Source organism: Corvus kubaryi, unplaced genomic scaffold, assembly GCF_017639235.1.
Source record: "Corvus kubaryi isolate FWS band 111438036 unplaced genomic scaffold, C.kubaryi_AGA036_p1.0 37266, whole genome shotgun sequence".
In the NCBI taxonomy this organism is placed as follows: Eukaryota; Metazoa; Chordata; class Aves; order Passeriformes; family Corvidae; genus Corvus; species Corvus kubaryi.
Window position 1 is genome coordinate 6,308,755 of NW_024581081.1, and position 13,699 is coordinate 6,322,453.

The 13,699-nt window shown below is 41.6% G+C and overlaps 1 protein-coding gene across 1 annotated transcript in view; it reads left to right on the plus strand.

The window, feature by feature from the left end:
• PGBD5 (piggyBac transposable element derived 5) overlaps positions 1-13,699 on the plus strand; it is a 72,288-nt gene that overhangs the window by 45,008 nt on the left and 13,581 nt on the right. The window contains exons 4-5 of the mRNA XM_042025227.1: positions 4,976-5,156; positions 11,805-12,002. Of these exons, the coding sequence (XP_041881161.1) occupies positions 4,976-5,156; positions 11,805-12,002 (379 nt within the window). The remainder of the gene's footprint in view (positions 1-4,975; positions 5,157-11,804; positions 12,003-13,699) is intronic.

Here is a 13,699-nt window from a genome sequence, read left to right on the forward strand (position 1 = left end):
TGAGCTGGGCTACACAGAGGGAGCCTGGAAAAGCAGCATTAAGAAGCAGCAGGACCGATGCATTGATTAGCAATTGCCTTGTGGGGATTGCATCCTTTCTCGGAAAGGTTTTGAAGAGCAAAAGGAAAGAGGTCTGCTGAGATGGTGGTGATTTCCAACCAGTCAGAAGGGCAGCATGGAAAAGTGCAAATGTGGGCTTGTTTGACACTGGTTGTTGGATGCTTGGCTTCACAGGGCAAATGCGGGGAGGAGTCACTATACTGACATGGTATAGGAAGAGATCAACAGGGAAGCCTAAACCATGAAGGCCTGTCTCTGTTTTCCAGCCCCATTTCCATTTGATGCTGCAAAGAAGAGGGAACTGGCAGAAGGCTGACGTGGTCAAAGCAAAGGATTAGACAAGTGATCCAAGGGGTGGAGCACTGTCTGGATGTCAAAATACATTTCAGCAAGGCCAAAGAAAAGAAGGATGATTGCAGTAATTGGGAGGAAAGCCAGGCAGTTCTTAGGTATTTGAAAGAATAGGAAATGATTTATGTGGAGCTGTTAGCGATAATGAGTCTGCCTGGCCTAGATGTGGCTGCCTGGGAGAAGGTACAGAGCAAAATCTGCATTCGTTGGTCCATGAGTTGTTGGTCCGCCATGCAGGTAAGATGTTGTAGTACCCACAGTGACAAAGAAACAACAAGAAATCATGGAAAGAAAAGCAAAGAGCTTTAAGCCATATGACTTGCATTGTCAACTCTGCCAGCATCTTTTTGCCAGTCTCACAAAGATCTTTTTAGAAACTTTGAAGAACATGTGCAGGTAAAACAGACTTTTGTCAGTCCTCAGCACAGAGATGTTAGCTGCATCTGTGTGTGTTCATGCAGATTGAAATCATTCAAAAGAAAATGCAGAGGGAGAAAAGAAGGGGACCGAGTAAAGAACTTTGTAAGGAACACCAGGAACTACCTGGGAGCAGGTTGGGAAAACTGCATGTTCTTGCATACCCTTTAGAAAGCAGACTTTAGAGTAGCAGGAAGAAAATGAAGAGAGACTCAAACAAATGAAAAGATCTGGTCTTGGTAAGAGCACCACCACTGGTGCCAACATCTGCTGGAAAAGAGCTGCCTGGGAAGAGATCATTAAAGAAGGAGGGAGTATGATGTGCAGCAGGTTTAGGGTGAAACTGGAGAGGAGAATCTCCCAACAGTGTTGGTAATGGCAACAGTTAGAGGTAGGGTTTAAGATGAGAGGGGATTGAGGCAGGATCTAGAAAGTAGTGCTAGGAATGTGCAGTTGTGGGTTGGCTGTAGAAAAAAATAAAGTTATTTTTTCAATAGCTATTGAGGATCGAAAAATTATGACTACTTTACTTTGTTCTCTTGCTTTTATAACTGTGTCATCTAAAAACATGGCTTCTGTTTTGTGGTTGTTTAGGATCTGCCCTTTGTGAAACATTTTTGCACAATATATCTTTCAAAATCTTCCTTCTGTTTATTACTACCTCTGCCCTTTTTTTTCTTCCAAATGTCATCTATTTCATTTGAGAATTGTACCCTGGGGTGCTTCAATTATGTATGAAGGTGGAATATTTGGGATGTGCTATTCACAAGTGCTTTCAATATGCCATCTGAGCTTTGAATATGAGCAGAATCACCAATATTTCTGTTTCTAGGGCACATTCTCTTAAATGTGCAGTCAAGATGTAGCTTTTGTTCCTAAGCATTCCATTTTTTACTCAGTTTCTGTGAGACCTTATGAACTTTCCACAAGAAGGTAATGAAAACATACTGGATTCAAAGTATCTGGTGCAGTAGGGCAGCCACAGATAGAGAGATGGCAGAATTGCGTGTGTCACTGTTCTGAGAAACAACAGATATTCAACAAATAATTGACGAATGAATACAGAGAGCACTGCATGTTAAATGTCTTCAGCCCACAGTCACCTCCCAAGACAGCTGCTGTCACATCTACACAGGTTATCCCAATTAGTGCTGTAGATCAAATGTACCAGTAGCCATTAGAAAAGATACAGTGAGAGAGATCTCTGCAGATATTCAAGAAGCACTGGTTTGGCTGTCATGCACAGAAGCAGAGGATGTTTGGTGCCAGCATCTCCCATCTGTTATCCAGCAACAGTGGTTGAGCCTGTACTTCTGATGATATTTTGCTGTTGGTGCATATGGAAAGGGCACAAAACTCTAATGTCCCAGGACAAAACAGAAGGTCTAGTGAATGGTTTAACAAACATTTTGGGGGAGCAGTTTCTGACTGTGCATGTGAAGGTCTAACAGCCAATCTGGCAATGTGTGCTGTTTCTGCAGATTCCTGACTCTTAAATACCACTTCTAATGCATTACAGAAAGGGAGGGAATGCTGTGGGCTTCAGTAGGGAGGATCTTAATGGGTTGAGGTAGAATGAAATAAGCTGGATGGGGAAAATAAAGGTCATATGGGATCCTAGGTATTTGCAAAAATATTTGAAGCTATGCGTTTGCCAGTTACCTGTACACAGCCACTTTATGCCTTCACAGCAGCCTTAATGCCTTCCAACATTGTGCTGCTGTCACCCGTCATCCCAATAGAGCTGGGCACGATAAAGCTTTGAATGATGCTTCTCCAAAACAAGAAACACTGTGCCAAGAACAAAGGCTGTTGTTGGATAGGCAACGAAGTGCCCAAGGAGAGAAAAAAAAGGGGTTATATTTAACATTGGAGGAGGAAAGGTTCAGCAGTGGGTATGAACATTTGAGTAAAGGGCGCTGGGAAAGTGAACAGAGCAAGGGGGGTTGAGATTCAAAGCCAAGTGCACAGGGAATTCTGCTAACCAAACCTCTGAAGTGTGTAGCATCCTCATATGAAAGTAGTGCTACCTCAGTGGACAGGTGCCTGGTGGGCATGCTATTAAAAGTAGCTGCTTCCAGACACAAAGCAGCCCACAGTGAGGGACCAGCAGTGCCAGAGGACTGTCCCTTGGAGGGGCAGCACTCTACAAGGAACACGGAGTGAGCATGGAGCAGGAGAGATTCTAAGATTTACTGGATTCGGGGAGGTAAGGTGTAAGACACTTTTATAGACTTAGAGAGATTCCTGCTTTGTTTTCAGCTCATCTGCTGATCCAAGGTCAAAACTAATCTGTCTGCATCTTCTGTCTCCACTGCCCTGTCTGTAGATTTTGAGGATTTGATCTGTGGTCTCTGTGCTGACATACTAGTAACCTAATCTTAATTTTGTTGCCAATAATCATGAAATACCTTTGCTGTAAATTTGGAACAATCTGTTCTTTGAATGCATTCCACTGGCTCTCTGGAGCTCTGATTAATAACCTAAATGACTTATCATAATTAGCTAGTCCTCAGCCTTAGAATTGGAGAAGTTTGACAGCTTTCAAAAACAAGTGGAGCAGAATCAGGGAGTCTGCAAACATTGCTGCTTTTGTCCTCATCTGGAAGCTGTTTCTATCAATAAAAGGGGTTTTAATTTTTTTTTTGTGATAAATGATGTATTTAAGACTTCCATTTAATATACACTCTACTTTTTGTAATTAGTGTGCATTTTTCCTTGCACCAACTTTGTTTTCAGCATGTCAGTTCCTTCAAAATTATGTCTAATTTCCCAGAAATTTCGTGTGTAACACACACTGTTGAGGTCTCTTCATGATGAATGAATTGCTAGGGATTATTACACAGAATACCAGTGCTGGGGCATGCACCATCTAAAATAGGGAGAAGCTGTTTAATTGAATTTTGTCCTTCTCCAAGATCACTGAGTTACAAATTACTGGGAGCACTACTGCAAACATGAGCATTTTTGTTCTCTGAGGATTGCTATGAATTTTCATTTGTAACAGTGTCCGTTGGTAAGAGAAATAAGCGATACAGAAAAGTAATACTGTATGTTTTGCATGGTTGAACTCCCAAACAAATTTAACGAAGTTGTTGTGGATACATCACTCCAAAAAACCAAGGTAAAATTACATCTTCATGCCCCTGAATACTGAACAAGTTTCAGCTTTTTCTTTGACAGGAAATATTTTCTGTAATTCATAAAAGTTTTGAGTATTTCAGAGCCAAAGTCACAAAGGCAGGCCAGGGCAAGTTTTTCTGAAAATTTGCATTTGTTTGTGTATTAAATCTTTGCAAGTTCCATGGTGTTACAGTAGTGTTTGATTAACTGAGTACAGTGTTTGCTTCTTCCCATTTCTCTTTCCAGCAGGTTATTTCTGCTAGCTCTTAGAACAAGATGAGGGTTGGATGCTTAGTTGGCTTATTAAGTGTTGAACTTGGGTGAAAGTTGTGCTTGTAAAATACTGTCAGTGAAATAAAATAGAAGGCTTGTGTACAAACTAAGGGTTACACGTTTTCTTCCTCTACATGGTTCAAGCTGTTTTGGTGGGTTGTATCCAAATCAGCATCTACATAAAGGATGTAAGTGTTAGCACTGTGCCTGGAGAGTTTGATGAGGGTGTTCTGGCTGGTTGGGAGTGCATTTTGCTCATTTATGGAGGTGCACACACACTTGTGTCACAGCCCGATGGTTACTGCCAACCTGAATCTGAATATTAGTGCAGAGAAGGCTAATGGGCCATTTCCTTCTGGTCATCGTACACTGGCCTTTCTTGAAACTGAAGTTCCCATGCTCTCCTTTTGCTGGCAGCAGTGAAGCCTATGCAGATTCAGTACAACATGTAATCCCAGTTATGGCTGGAGTCTTTTCCTGCCAAACAAACAATGTTCAAACTGCACAACAATGACAGGAGCCTCAGAAGTGAGGTGAAGGATGCTGTATTTACTGGTAGCTGTGCCAGCTAACCTGAGTTGGTTTAAAAGCAACAGCCCCTTGAAAGGACCTTTAATTAGCATTTTATAACAAGTATCTGCTGCTTTCTCAGCTTGTCTCAAGTTGAGCTGTGCAGGTATGTCGGGAACTGCATCTGCTCGCTCTGGGTTCTTTATAACCTTCTGACTTTTCTTACCATTTCTCATTTAAGATTTATGTCCATCTCAAAGAAGGGAGTGGTGCTGATGGGCTGGATGCTTTGAAGAACAAACCACAGCTTCACAGTATGGTGGCCAAAAGCCTTTGTCAGAACGCCTCTGGGAAGAACTACATCATCTTCACAGGCCCAAGCATTACCAGCCTGAATCTCTTTGAAGAATTTGAGAAGCAAGGTGTGTATCTGGTGACTCACTGGGTTTTAATGGTGACAGACCTAGGGGCCTCCTGCCACTGAATTAAAAAAACTTCCAAAAGTCTTCACTGATACTTCAATTCCTTGTATAGATCAATTGTTTATCTCTAAGAAAACTTCTCATTCATGAGAAGGTACTATGCAGAAGATGTTCTAAGTTGCTGTTTCTATCTTCCTTTTTAAAGATTCAAAATGAGGGTGCAAAAACAATTTAAATACGGTTATTTAAAGAGCTTCCTTTTGTTCTTTGACTTAGAAGTGTGAGGTCAAATCTCCTATGTGACCTGGGGGACATTTCAAGGAATTTCCTGTCTGCCTGTGATTTTTCTGTTCCTCTTGTGAAAGATGAAGGATGGGATGAATCCTCAGAGATGCGCCTTAGAAGTCTTTTTTTGGTTTAATATCTGTTAAAGATGTGTTTTCTCTAGAGGACATTTTATGCCTTTGCAAAAGCTCTAGGGAAGTTTGCTTTGTTGTGTTTTCGGGGGTTTTTTGCTTTTATCAACATACCACTCTCCATTAGCAAAAACCCACTTCCAGCAGAATGTCCATTGATACAGCTCTCCCAAGCAAGTCTCTTGCTAGTGCAAAGAGCAATCCCAGGTCATCCTTTCTGTCAAATGCCCCCTCACCTTGAGCGTGGTAGAGCCACATGTTGCTTTGCTTTCAGCCATGCTGAGGACTCGTAACTCCCCCTCAATTACAGGATCCTGCACTCTTGCCAGTCAGTTCTAAATAATTTCATGTAACTCTGGTCTCGTTCTTCAGTCAGCACAGCCCTTCAGAGTGATGTGGTGCATAGAATAGATCCTTCCCAGCAGTGAGCATGGAGGCTGCCATTACGCGTCACAGCTACAAGGCCATTTGCTGACACACCACTGCTGTCCTAGTCGGGGTCTTTTTTGTCATTGCAGAAAACTAACCCACGTAAACCATTATATTAATGAAACACTGCCCAAAGCAGGAGGAAAGTGTGGGAATTGAGACAATATGTTGATTCTCATTTAAAATGAGAATGTCAGTGAGCTGCACCACTGCTGTAGTTTAGCACTACAGATGGTGCTGGCACTGAGAGCTGCATCTGTTGAACTCCATGCAGGACTTGTCTCCTACATTAATTTAGGCAAGCTGGAAGCTCACTGGCTACAGTGGAATAGCTGCATATTCTCATAAAAGAGCCATGGTTTCCCAAATGCTGTGAACAGCCAAATGGGTAAGGAGTCAGGTGTATTTATAGTGCACTGGAGTTTTTCCTCTGAGCAGAGACTGATCTTTGCTAGATGGCTTTTCACAGCTGATTATAAGCATTAAATTTGTAAGACTACCAAACCAATGATGCAAAATGTGAGTTTAAAAGAATGTAGAGGATAACACATGTGCTCTTAGTACCTGAGGTGAAATGTTAAGGTTTAAATGTAAAGACTGACAACTTGACTGAGTTCATCCTTTACGCTTAGCTAGAGAAGGATAAAGATGATCTGGCATGATCCATTTGGTTAGTAACCCTGGTTGAAAAAGATACATGGCTACTAAACCAGTTGAGTGTTTATACTTGCAGATAATTCAAATTGTTCACAGGGTTGAATTATTCATAGGCTTTACCCTGCACAGATCATTCAAATTAATGGTTTCTAGCAGGTAAGAAATTCAGTAATATCTTTTTAAAACATGTAATTTTGACTTACTGTCTGATCAAATATGCTAATGCAATACTGAGATTTCAGTTTGGTTCATGATTTGTTATGTAGCTTCTTGAGATTTTATAATCTCTGACGGTTGCCTCCAAAATTAAATTTCATATCTGGTACATACTATCACCTTGCTAGGGGTGAAGCTATGAGGTAGGTGGGGGGTGGACACTAAGAGAGCAGGTTTATTGACTTTGCAAAACAGCATGGCGCTCCTACATAAAGAAGATCATGGGGAGAAAAGTGTTTCTGTTTAATAAGGCAATGGGATTGTCTGCATTTGCCATGAGCTACTAGGGGCTAGCTCAGGTTTTGCAGGGAGAGGTTGAGCTGAAAGGACTGTGAGACATGGAGAGGTGAGATGTCAAGCTGTGGTGAAGTCAGTAAGAGCCTTGGAGGAGATAGTGTTTATTGACTGCTGCAAAGCAGATAGCGTACTACCAGCACCTGCTGGGAACCTACTGCATTAGCAGTACATTTGGAGAGAGGCAAGCAAAGAAACCTGGACTTGACAGAGAGATCTCTTCTGGTGTACCACAGAGTCTCCTTCAGCAATGAAGTCAATGTTGGGATTTTTTGATGTGTGGCTTAGCCAGCTAAACCTGAACAGACCTATACCATGGCCACAAAGTGTCATGAGAGCCTGTTCAAAAGCATCTATGCTCAGGTGCTCATAGCAGTTTAAGACCCATTCTTAAACTGATAAATTTACCTTTTTATGTTCAAGAAAATTTAATTTGTGGGCTAGAGCAGGACCAGCAGTAGAAAGATCCCATTGAGAGCTGAAAACAAAAAGAAATTGGTATTGATCTTAACTGCTTTATTTTGTTTGGGGGTTTCATGACTATCAACAGAGAAATACGGAAAGATTTAAATAAGTTCATGCGTGGAAGCCATAAACTTACTGGGAACAAAAAAGTTTAAAGGGAACTAAAGGGAATTCTGGAAAATCTGGAAAGTCACCCACTAAAACTCTATCAGTTCCTTTCAAAATTCTTGTTGAAGAGGACCTGGGGTCTTGGTAGCCAGTGTACTGAACCTGAGTCAGCAGCATGCCAAGCTGGTTAAGACTGTCCTGGGCTGTGTCAACAGGAGTGTAGCCTGTAGATCAAGGGAGGTGATTACAGCCTCCTACAATTTTAGACAACAGGCCCTCAGTACAAGAATACTCTGTATACAAATATAGTCTGCCATGGGGAGGGAACTGTTCTTGTTCAGGTTGAGAAGAGGCTATGGGGGCATGCAACAGCAGCCTTACTCTACCCTGTCATGAGAATGGAGCTGGCTCTTTACAGTGGTGCATTGTGGAAGGACAAAAACCAACAGATGTAGGCTGAAACAAAAGATGTTCAGACTAGATGCAGGATTTTTCCTGAGGGCAGTGAAGGAGGATGCCCAGACAGGTGGTGCAGTCTCTGTCCTTGGAAGTTTTCAAGCCCAGATGGCCTAAAGCCCTGAGCAGCACTGTCTGGCCTCAGAGCTGACCCTGCTCTGACAGGGGATGGGACTAGAGACCTCCTGAGTTGTTTTTCAGCCTGAACTAGGCTTTAATCAATAGAATCCTGTGATCCTATAAAAAATTTTGTGGAATCTTAACTATCATTCACTTTTCCTCACCCTAGCCCACACATGCATTATTGTTAAAAACACGATGCTCTTTATTGGGAGCCTGTGGTGTAGCACCTTCACTGTACCACAGCAGACAATGATGTGCCTTGTAATACAAAGGGATGTCGGTGAACATAATTCTAAGGCTTATATGAGGATACCAAGAACTGAGAAAACTTCAGAAAATAAGATAGAACACTTTGATCTTTTTCAAAATCAAAACCCTGAATAGATCTCTTTTTTATTTTTCAGAGGACATATAAAGAATTTCTTTCTCTGGCCTCTGAATAGAACTGGAAACCTGCACTGAAATGCCCCAGATTCTCTGTTCTGTGAGCAGACAGCTATCACTGCTATTTGCTGTGACATTCATTCATAGTGCACATCCCTTTTTCCCTCTCTAAGCATTAGTATTGTCCTTTATACAGGATAAAACCTCCTAAAGCCCTGTGTTTCATGCTTGCCTTAAACATGATCCCTGAAAGTCCCTTCTGCATGTTGTGAACCAGCAGGAGCAGCTGGCTCTGCTCTGCAGAGGGGCTGGTGTTGGCAAAGCTGCAAGAGCTGCCAGCCTGGTTGACCATGGCATTCCCACAAGGTTTGCAGGATCCTGCAATTCCAGCACAATGACCAAAGCAAGCTCACTTCTCCCCACAACAGCCGCCTCGCCCCCTCCCCCGCCCCGTTTCCTGGCTCTGACTTGACCCAGTGTTTCATGCAGAATACGTGATTGCAGAATGTGTATTTTTGCCTGAATTAGCTCGAGCCTGATGGCCTTTGCAAACTGTGCTAGCGAAGATGTGGTGAAACAGGCTTCAGCACAAGCTGTCTGGAGGCTGGAGACTCTGGGAATGAGTTTTGGGTGACTACACTACATTTCCTCTTCTTTGCTAAACTACCTTAGGTGTATTCGTTTATATTGCACCTACAGTTTAAGAAGACCAGTGAACAAGCTGTTTCCACTGACTCCTGTGTGTGTAGCAAACACCTGTTGTGATTCTGATTTAATTACACACAAAAACTTCATTGAGCCAGATGGGTGTAATTTTTATTGCTTCTATTGCTATAGTAACTGGGTGGTTTTAAAAACCTCTACAGTAGATTAAGGGTGTCATCCATGATGAGAGATGCTAGTAAATCTGCAGAAGTGCTGCACTTTTCTAGGCTGTACAGCAGGAAGGCAACATGTTGTGTTCCTTAGAGAGAAAATGGTTCCCATTATTCTGCATGAGGAGTGGAACATCTGCTGGAAGCTTTCTGCAGGCTTATTGCTACAATAAAAGGAAAGGCTACAACTAATTATTATGGGATCTCAGAGATGGCTGTTGCTGTTTTGAAGCTCTAGCACAACAATGTAGTTATTAGCTTGGTTTTATTCCATTGCAGCCTCCTGGAAAATGTATCACATTTCAATGAATAATAAACTCTGGGTGGCTAAGAAAAATCTTCACAGGTTTGCTTGTTATCAAAGCAGGAAGATCTTAATATTCGCTAGAAGAAAGCTTTATGAAAGTTTGCTATGTTAATGGCAAAGTTTTCAGCTACATGACCTACACAGTTTGGGTACCTCTTAGCAACAGAAGAAATTTTTAAAAAGAAAAAATAAAAAATCAGCTTTCCACTGGAGGTGCAGTTCCCTCTATAGTGATTGTAAGCCTGTTACCATCAGGCTTTTCTCATTGTCTTTTGTGGAAGGAACTTATGGATTTCCAGGGACTGATTAATTCATTAGAAATAACCAGTGGAGTACAGGTTTCCCCCTTGAGAATGAAGTTTTCCCATTACTGTGTCGGTTGACCCTTCTTCTCCCATCAGTGGCTGAAATTTCTGATGGAAGAGCCGTAGCTCCTTGTAGATCTGCCCACAGCAACTGGACCAATGCATGAGTATATGAAATTAATTTATTAGTATTCCTGTAGTGTCTGTGAGCTGTTGAGGGGATGCTCAGCATGCCAGTCACTATATGAACCAAGGACAAAGGCTGCACCTGCACTCAAGAGCTTAGGTGCTTCCAGAAAGACAGAGACAGAAGAGCCACTTAAACGGAAACCCAAGAACAGAGGTAACATGTTTAGGGGAGGCCAGACACTGCATTCTGGCTTTGCATTTTCACTGTAAGGATATCATGCAAAATTCAGCACGATGAAAAATTTGATCAAGCAGACTTAGCTGACAGATGAGCTTTAAACCCCCACAAGATGTGCACAGATGTCAGCTGCTTCCATGCCCACTGGTTTTTTCCACTCAGATGGGTTAACACAAAACTAAGGGAGACCATGGAATTTTCCATCCAAGATTTCTTTGAGTCACAGAAAAATTGGATTGAGAAGATCTACTTCTCTTGGACTAACAGAAACAGGCTGCTGCTATTTCACAGGCTCATGAAAAATTCAAGCATTGTTATTAGTGTTGTTTCCAAACCTTGTTTGTGCCCACCTGGCTGTATTGAGATGCGTTTTGTGGTGTTAGATTTTATTCATTGCCTCTTTCACATATGAAAAGGCCAAGAGGCTCTGAGCAGCACACTGTCTCCTGCAGAGCCTCTGGTGTCTGTGCAGGACAAGATCAGTGCTCGCTCAGGTAGGGCACTGTGTGGTTTTTCTCCTTGCCCTAAAATCAGTTTTCAGTGAACTTGTATTTCTATCTTCTCCATCCTTCTGGCATACGCATTTTTTAAATCAACCAGTGGTTTCAGTGGTTTTTAGTTGCTTAAGCAGCATTTCCTTAGCAGATGATGCATGTGCAAGGAATATTGAGCTAAAAATGAAGAATGTGGCAGCACAGTGAAACAGTAGATTAAACTAATGTGTCTAAAAGCATCACAGGAGTCATGTAGGAGAATTTATTTTGGTTAACATCAGAGATGCTATAGCTTTCCCTACCTCCCTATTCCCTCCACAATTTATTCTTTTAGTTAAACATCAAAGACTCTCTTGGATCATAAATTCTGATTTGTCCCATAATGCATATCACCACTGGGAGGTTTTTGAGACCAATTTTAAACATGTTGTAATGTTAAACACAGATCGTAGGTGTTATAGCTTGGAAAATACCCAGGATTATTTTTCCTGTTGTTTCATCATGATGGTGCAGGAGGCGTCAGTATATTTCAACAAGAGAGCAGACTTTCTGCACTTGTCTGTTTCCAGAGACATTCATGTAGGACACAAATCTTTGGTATTACAAAATAAAACCGGTTGGCTGCCATATCTGTTGGACTAGAAGATTGTAGGGCAAGTTCTTTCAGAGGTCATTCAGGCTTGCTCTGCTGGTTTTGCTGTCTGGGTCCATGCAATGGCTTGCTGATAGGGGATGTGTTTGTTCACTTGCAGAGATTTACTGCTGTGGGTTGCTGAGCACCAGGAAGAGTGACTGCACAGGCCTACCTCCATCCATGCTGAACAATTCTGAAACTCCACAGTCCAGAGGACAGTACAGAATAAGAATGAAGGGAAACATGTCATTGATCTGCTGGTACAATAAAGGGCACTTTCGTTTTCTGACCAACGCCTATTCTCCAGTTCAACAAGGTAAGCAATATTCCTAGTTCTCATCTCCAAAGTGCACATGCTTTATATCACAAGCCAAAATGAGTCACTGAGATTGATATTAAGCCTGAACAAAGAGCTTGATTGTAACTGATCATACATACTAGATAAACAGTAGCTGTAGTGATTACTTCCCTTTTGTGTCTTCGTACAGCTATTCTTTTTTCCCATACAAAGGTTAAAAGCCTACTGCTAATGCAGCCTCCTTGCCTGAGCTGGTGGAGGCACTATCCTTTCAGGTATAAAGATTATATCTTTGCTGATGGTCAGAGAAGGGAAGATAATTATTGCAGAAGACAATATTAGCCCCATTTGCAAAGCATCTTGTAGGATTGCGGCTACAGAAAAATTAATAATAATGTACTTTGAACTCCAAGCAGATCCTACAATTAATTTTTCTTACCTAGTAAAAACTTAGTCACAAACAAGTATCTTTTTGCCAGAAGTAAATATGATTAAGGTTTCCTGTTGTATGTTAAATTGATTTTTACCAGTCGATGAGAAGAAAGCAAAACAGATAATCTGGATAGTTCAAATAATTACAGAGAGCTTCTTGTTAATGAAATATTTTCTTTTTTAAAGGTATCCAGGTGGTTTGAAGAACCTTTGGAAACTTCTATAAAATGCAATATGACTAACTAACTTCTTGAAATTAGTTTTTTTGTGAGAATGTTTTTTTTCAGTTTCTTACAATTTTTATTATTCAGATTTATGTATAACTGCCAGAGAAAAATGAAAATAAAAGAAACATTTAAATATAATGCCATCAATTCAAAAGCAACTTCTACACTCATTTTCTGAATCCCAAGCTACTCTCACATGTGTGTGCGGATTACAGAAGCAAATTTAAGGCTTAGAATTACTGTATGGTAAACTGAGAAAGCTGACTTAGTGTGTTCAGTGCCTTGCCAGAAGGCTCATTGCCTTAGCAAAGCATGGCTGATCCTGAGGAATTGTGCTGGGCATCCCAGCAGAGTGAGGACTTGGTGATTCAGATGGATTGATGTCTGAGCACAAATGCTGAAAATACGTATGTGAAGGAAGTATGACACTTTGGAGACCCTGCTGAAGCCAGTCTCTGGAGCAGTGTAGTTCCCCATGAGGGGCTTTCACCATCAGGATTTGTGCTATTTTCCTTGTGGTTGTTGGTGGATTTAGATTATTTGGCAGCACTAACTGGACAAGAGTTATCACTACAAACTACTACTTGTTTCCTTTAGACTAGCATAGAGAATATGGTTATAATTCATAAATATTAGAAAACTACTCTGTTTGTAAACATCAGTGTTAACTGCCCTGTTAAAAAGGGGAGCAAAAGCAGACTGTGCTGGCAGCCTCCTTTAAAAGCAGCACATGGAGTTGTGAGCTGTTGTGCTTGTGATTGACCTTGGGTCTGTTTTGGCATAGATGGGATTGTGGATGGTGTGTGTGAGGTAATTTAACGTCCACTGATTATGACTTCTGTGTGTGATGGACAAGACTTTCCCAGCTCGTTGCTCACCAAATGCTGGCTGGGACAGTTGACATAGTTCACTGTGAATCACAGCAGAAAACAGAGACTGGCTTCCTAAAGAGTGATGCTGGGCAAAGAGTCTCTAGCAGGGACCTGGGAACAGATGGAAGCTCGGTGGGAAGGCAAGAGACCAGATTGCTTGCCTCTGATTTGGCACTTGTAAAGT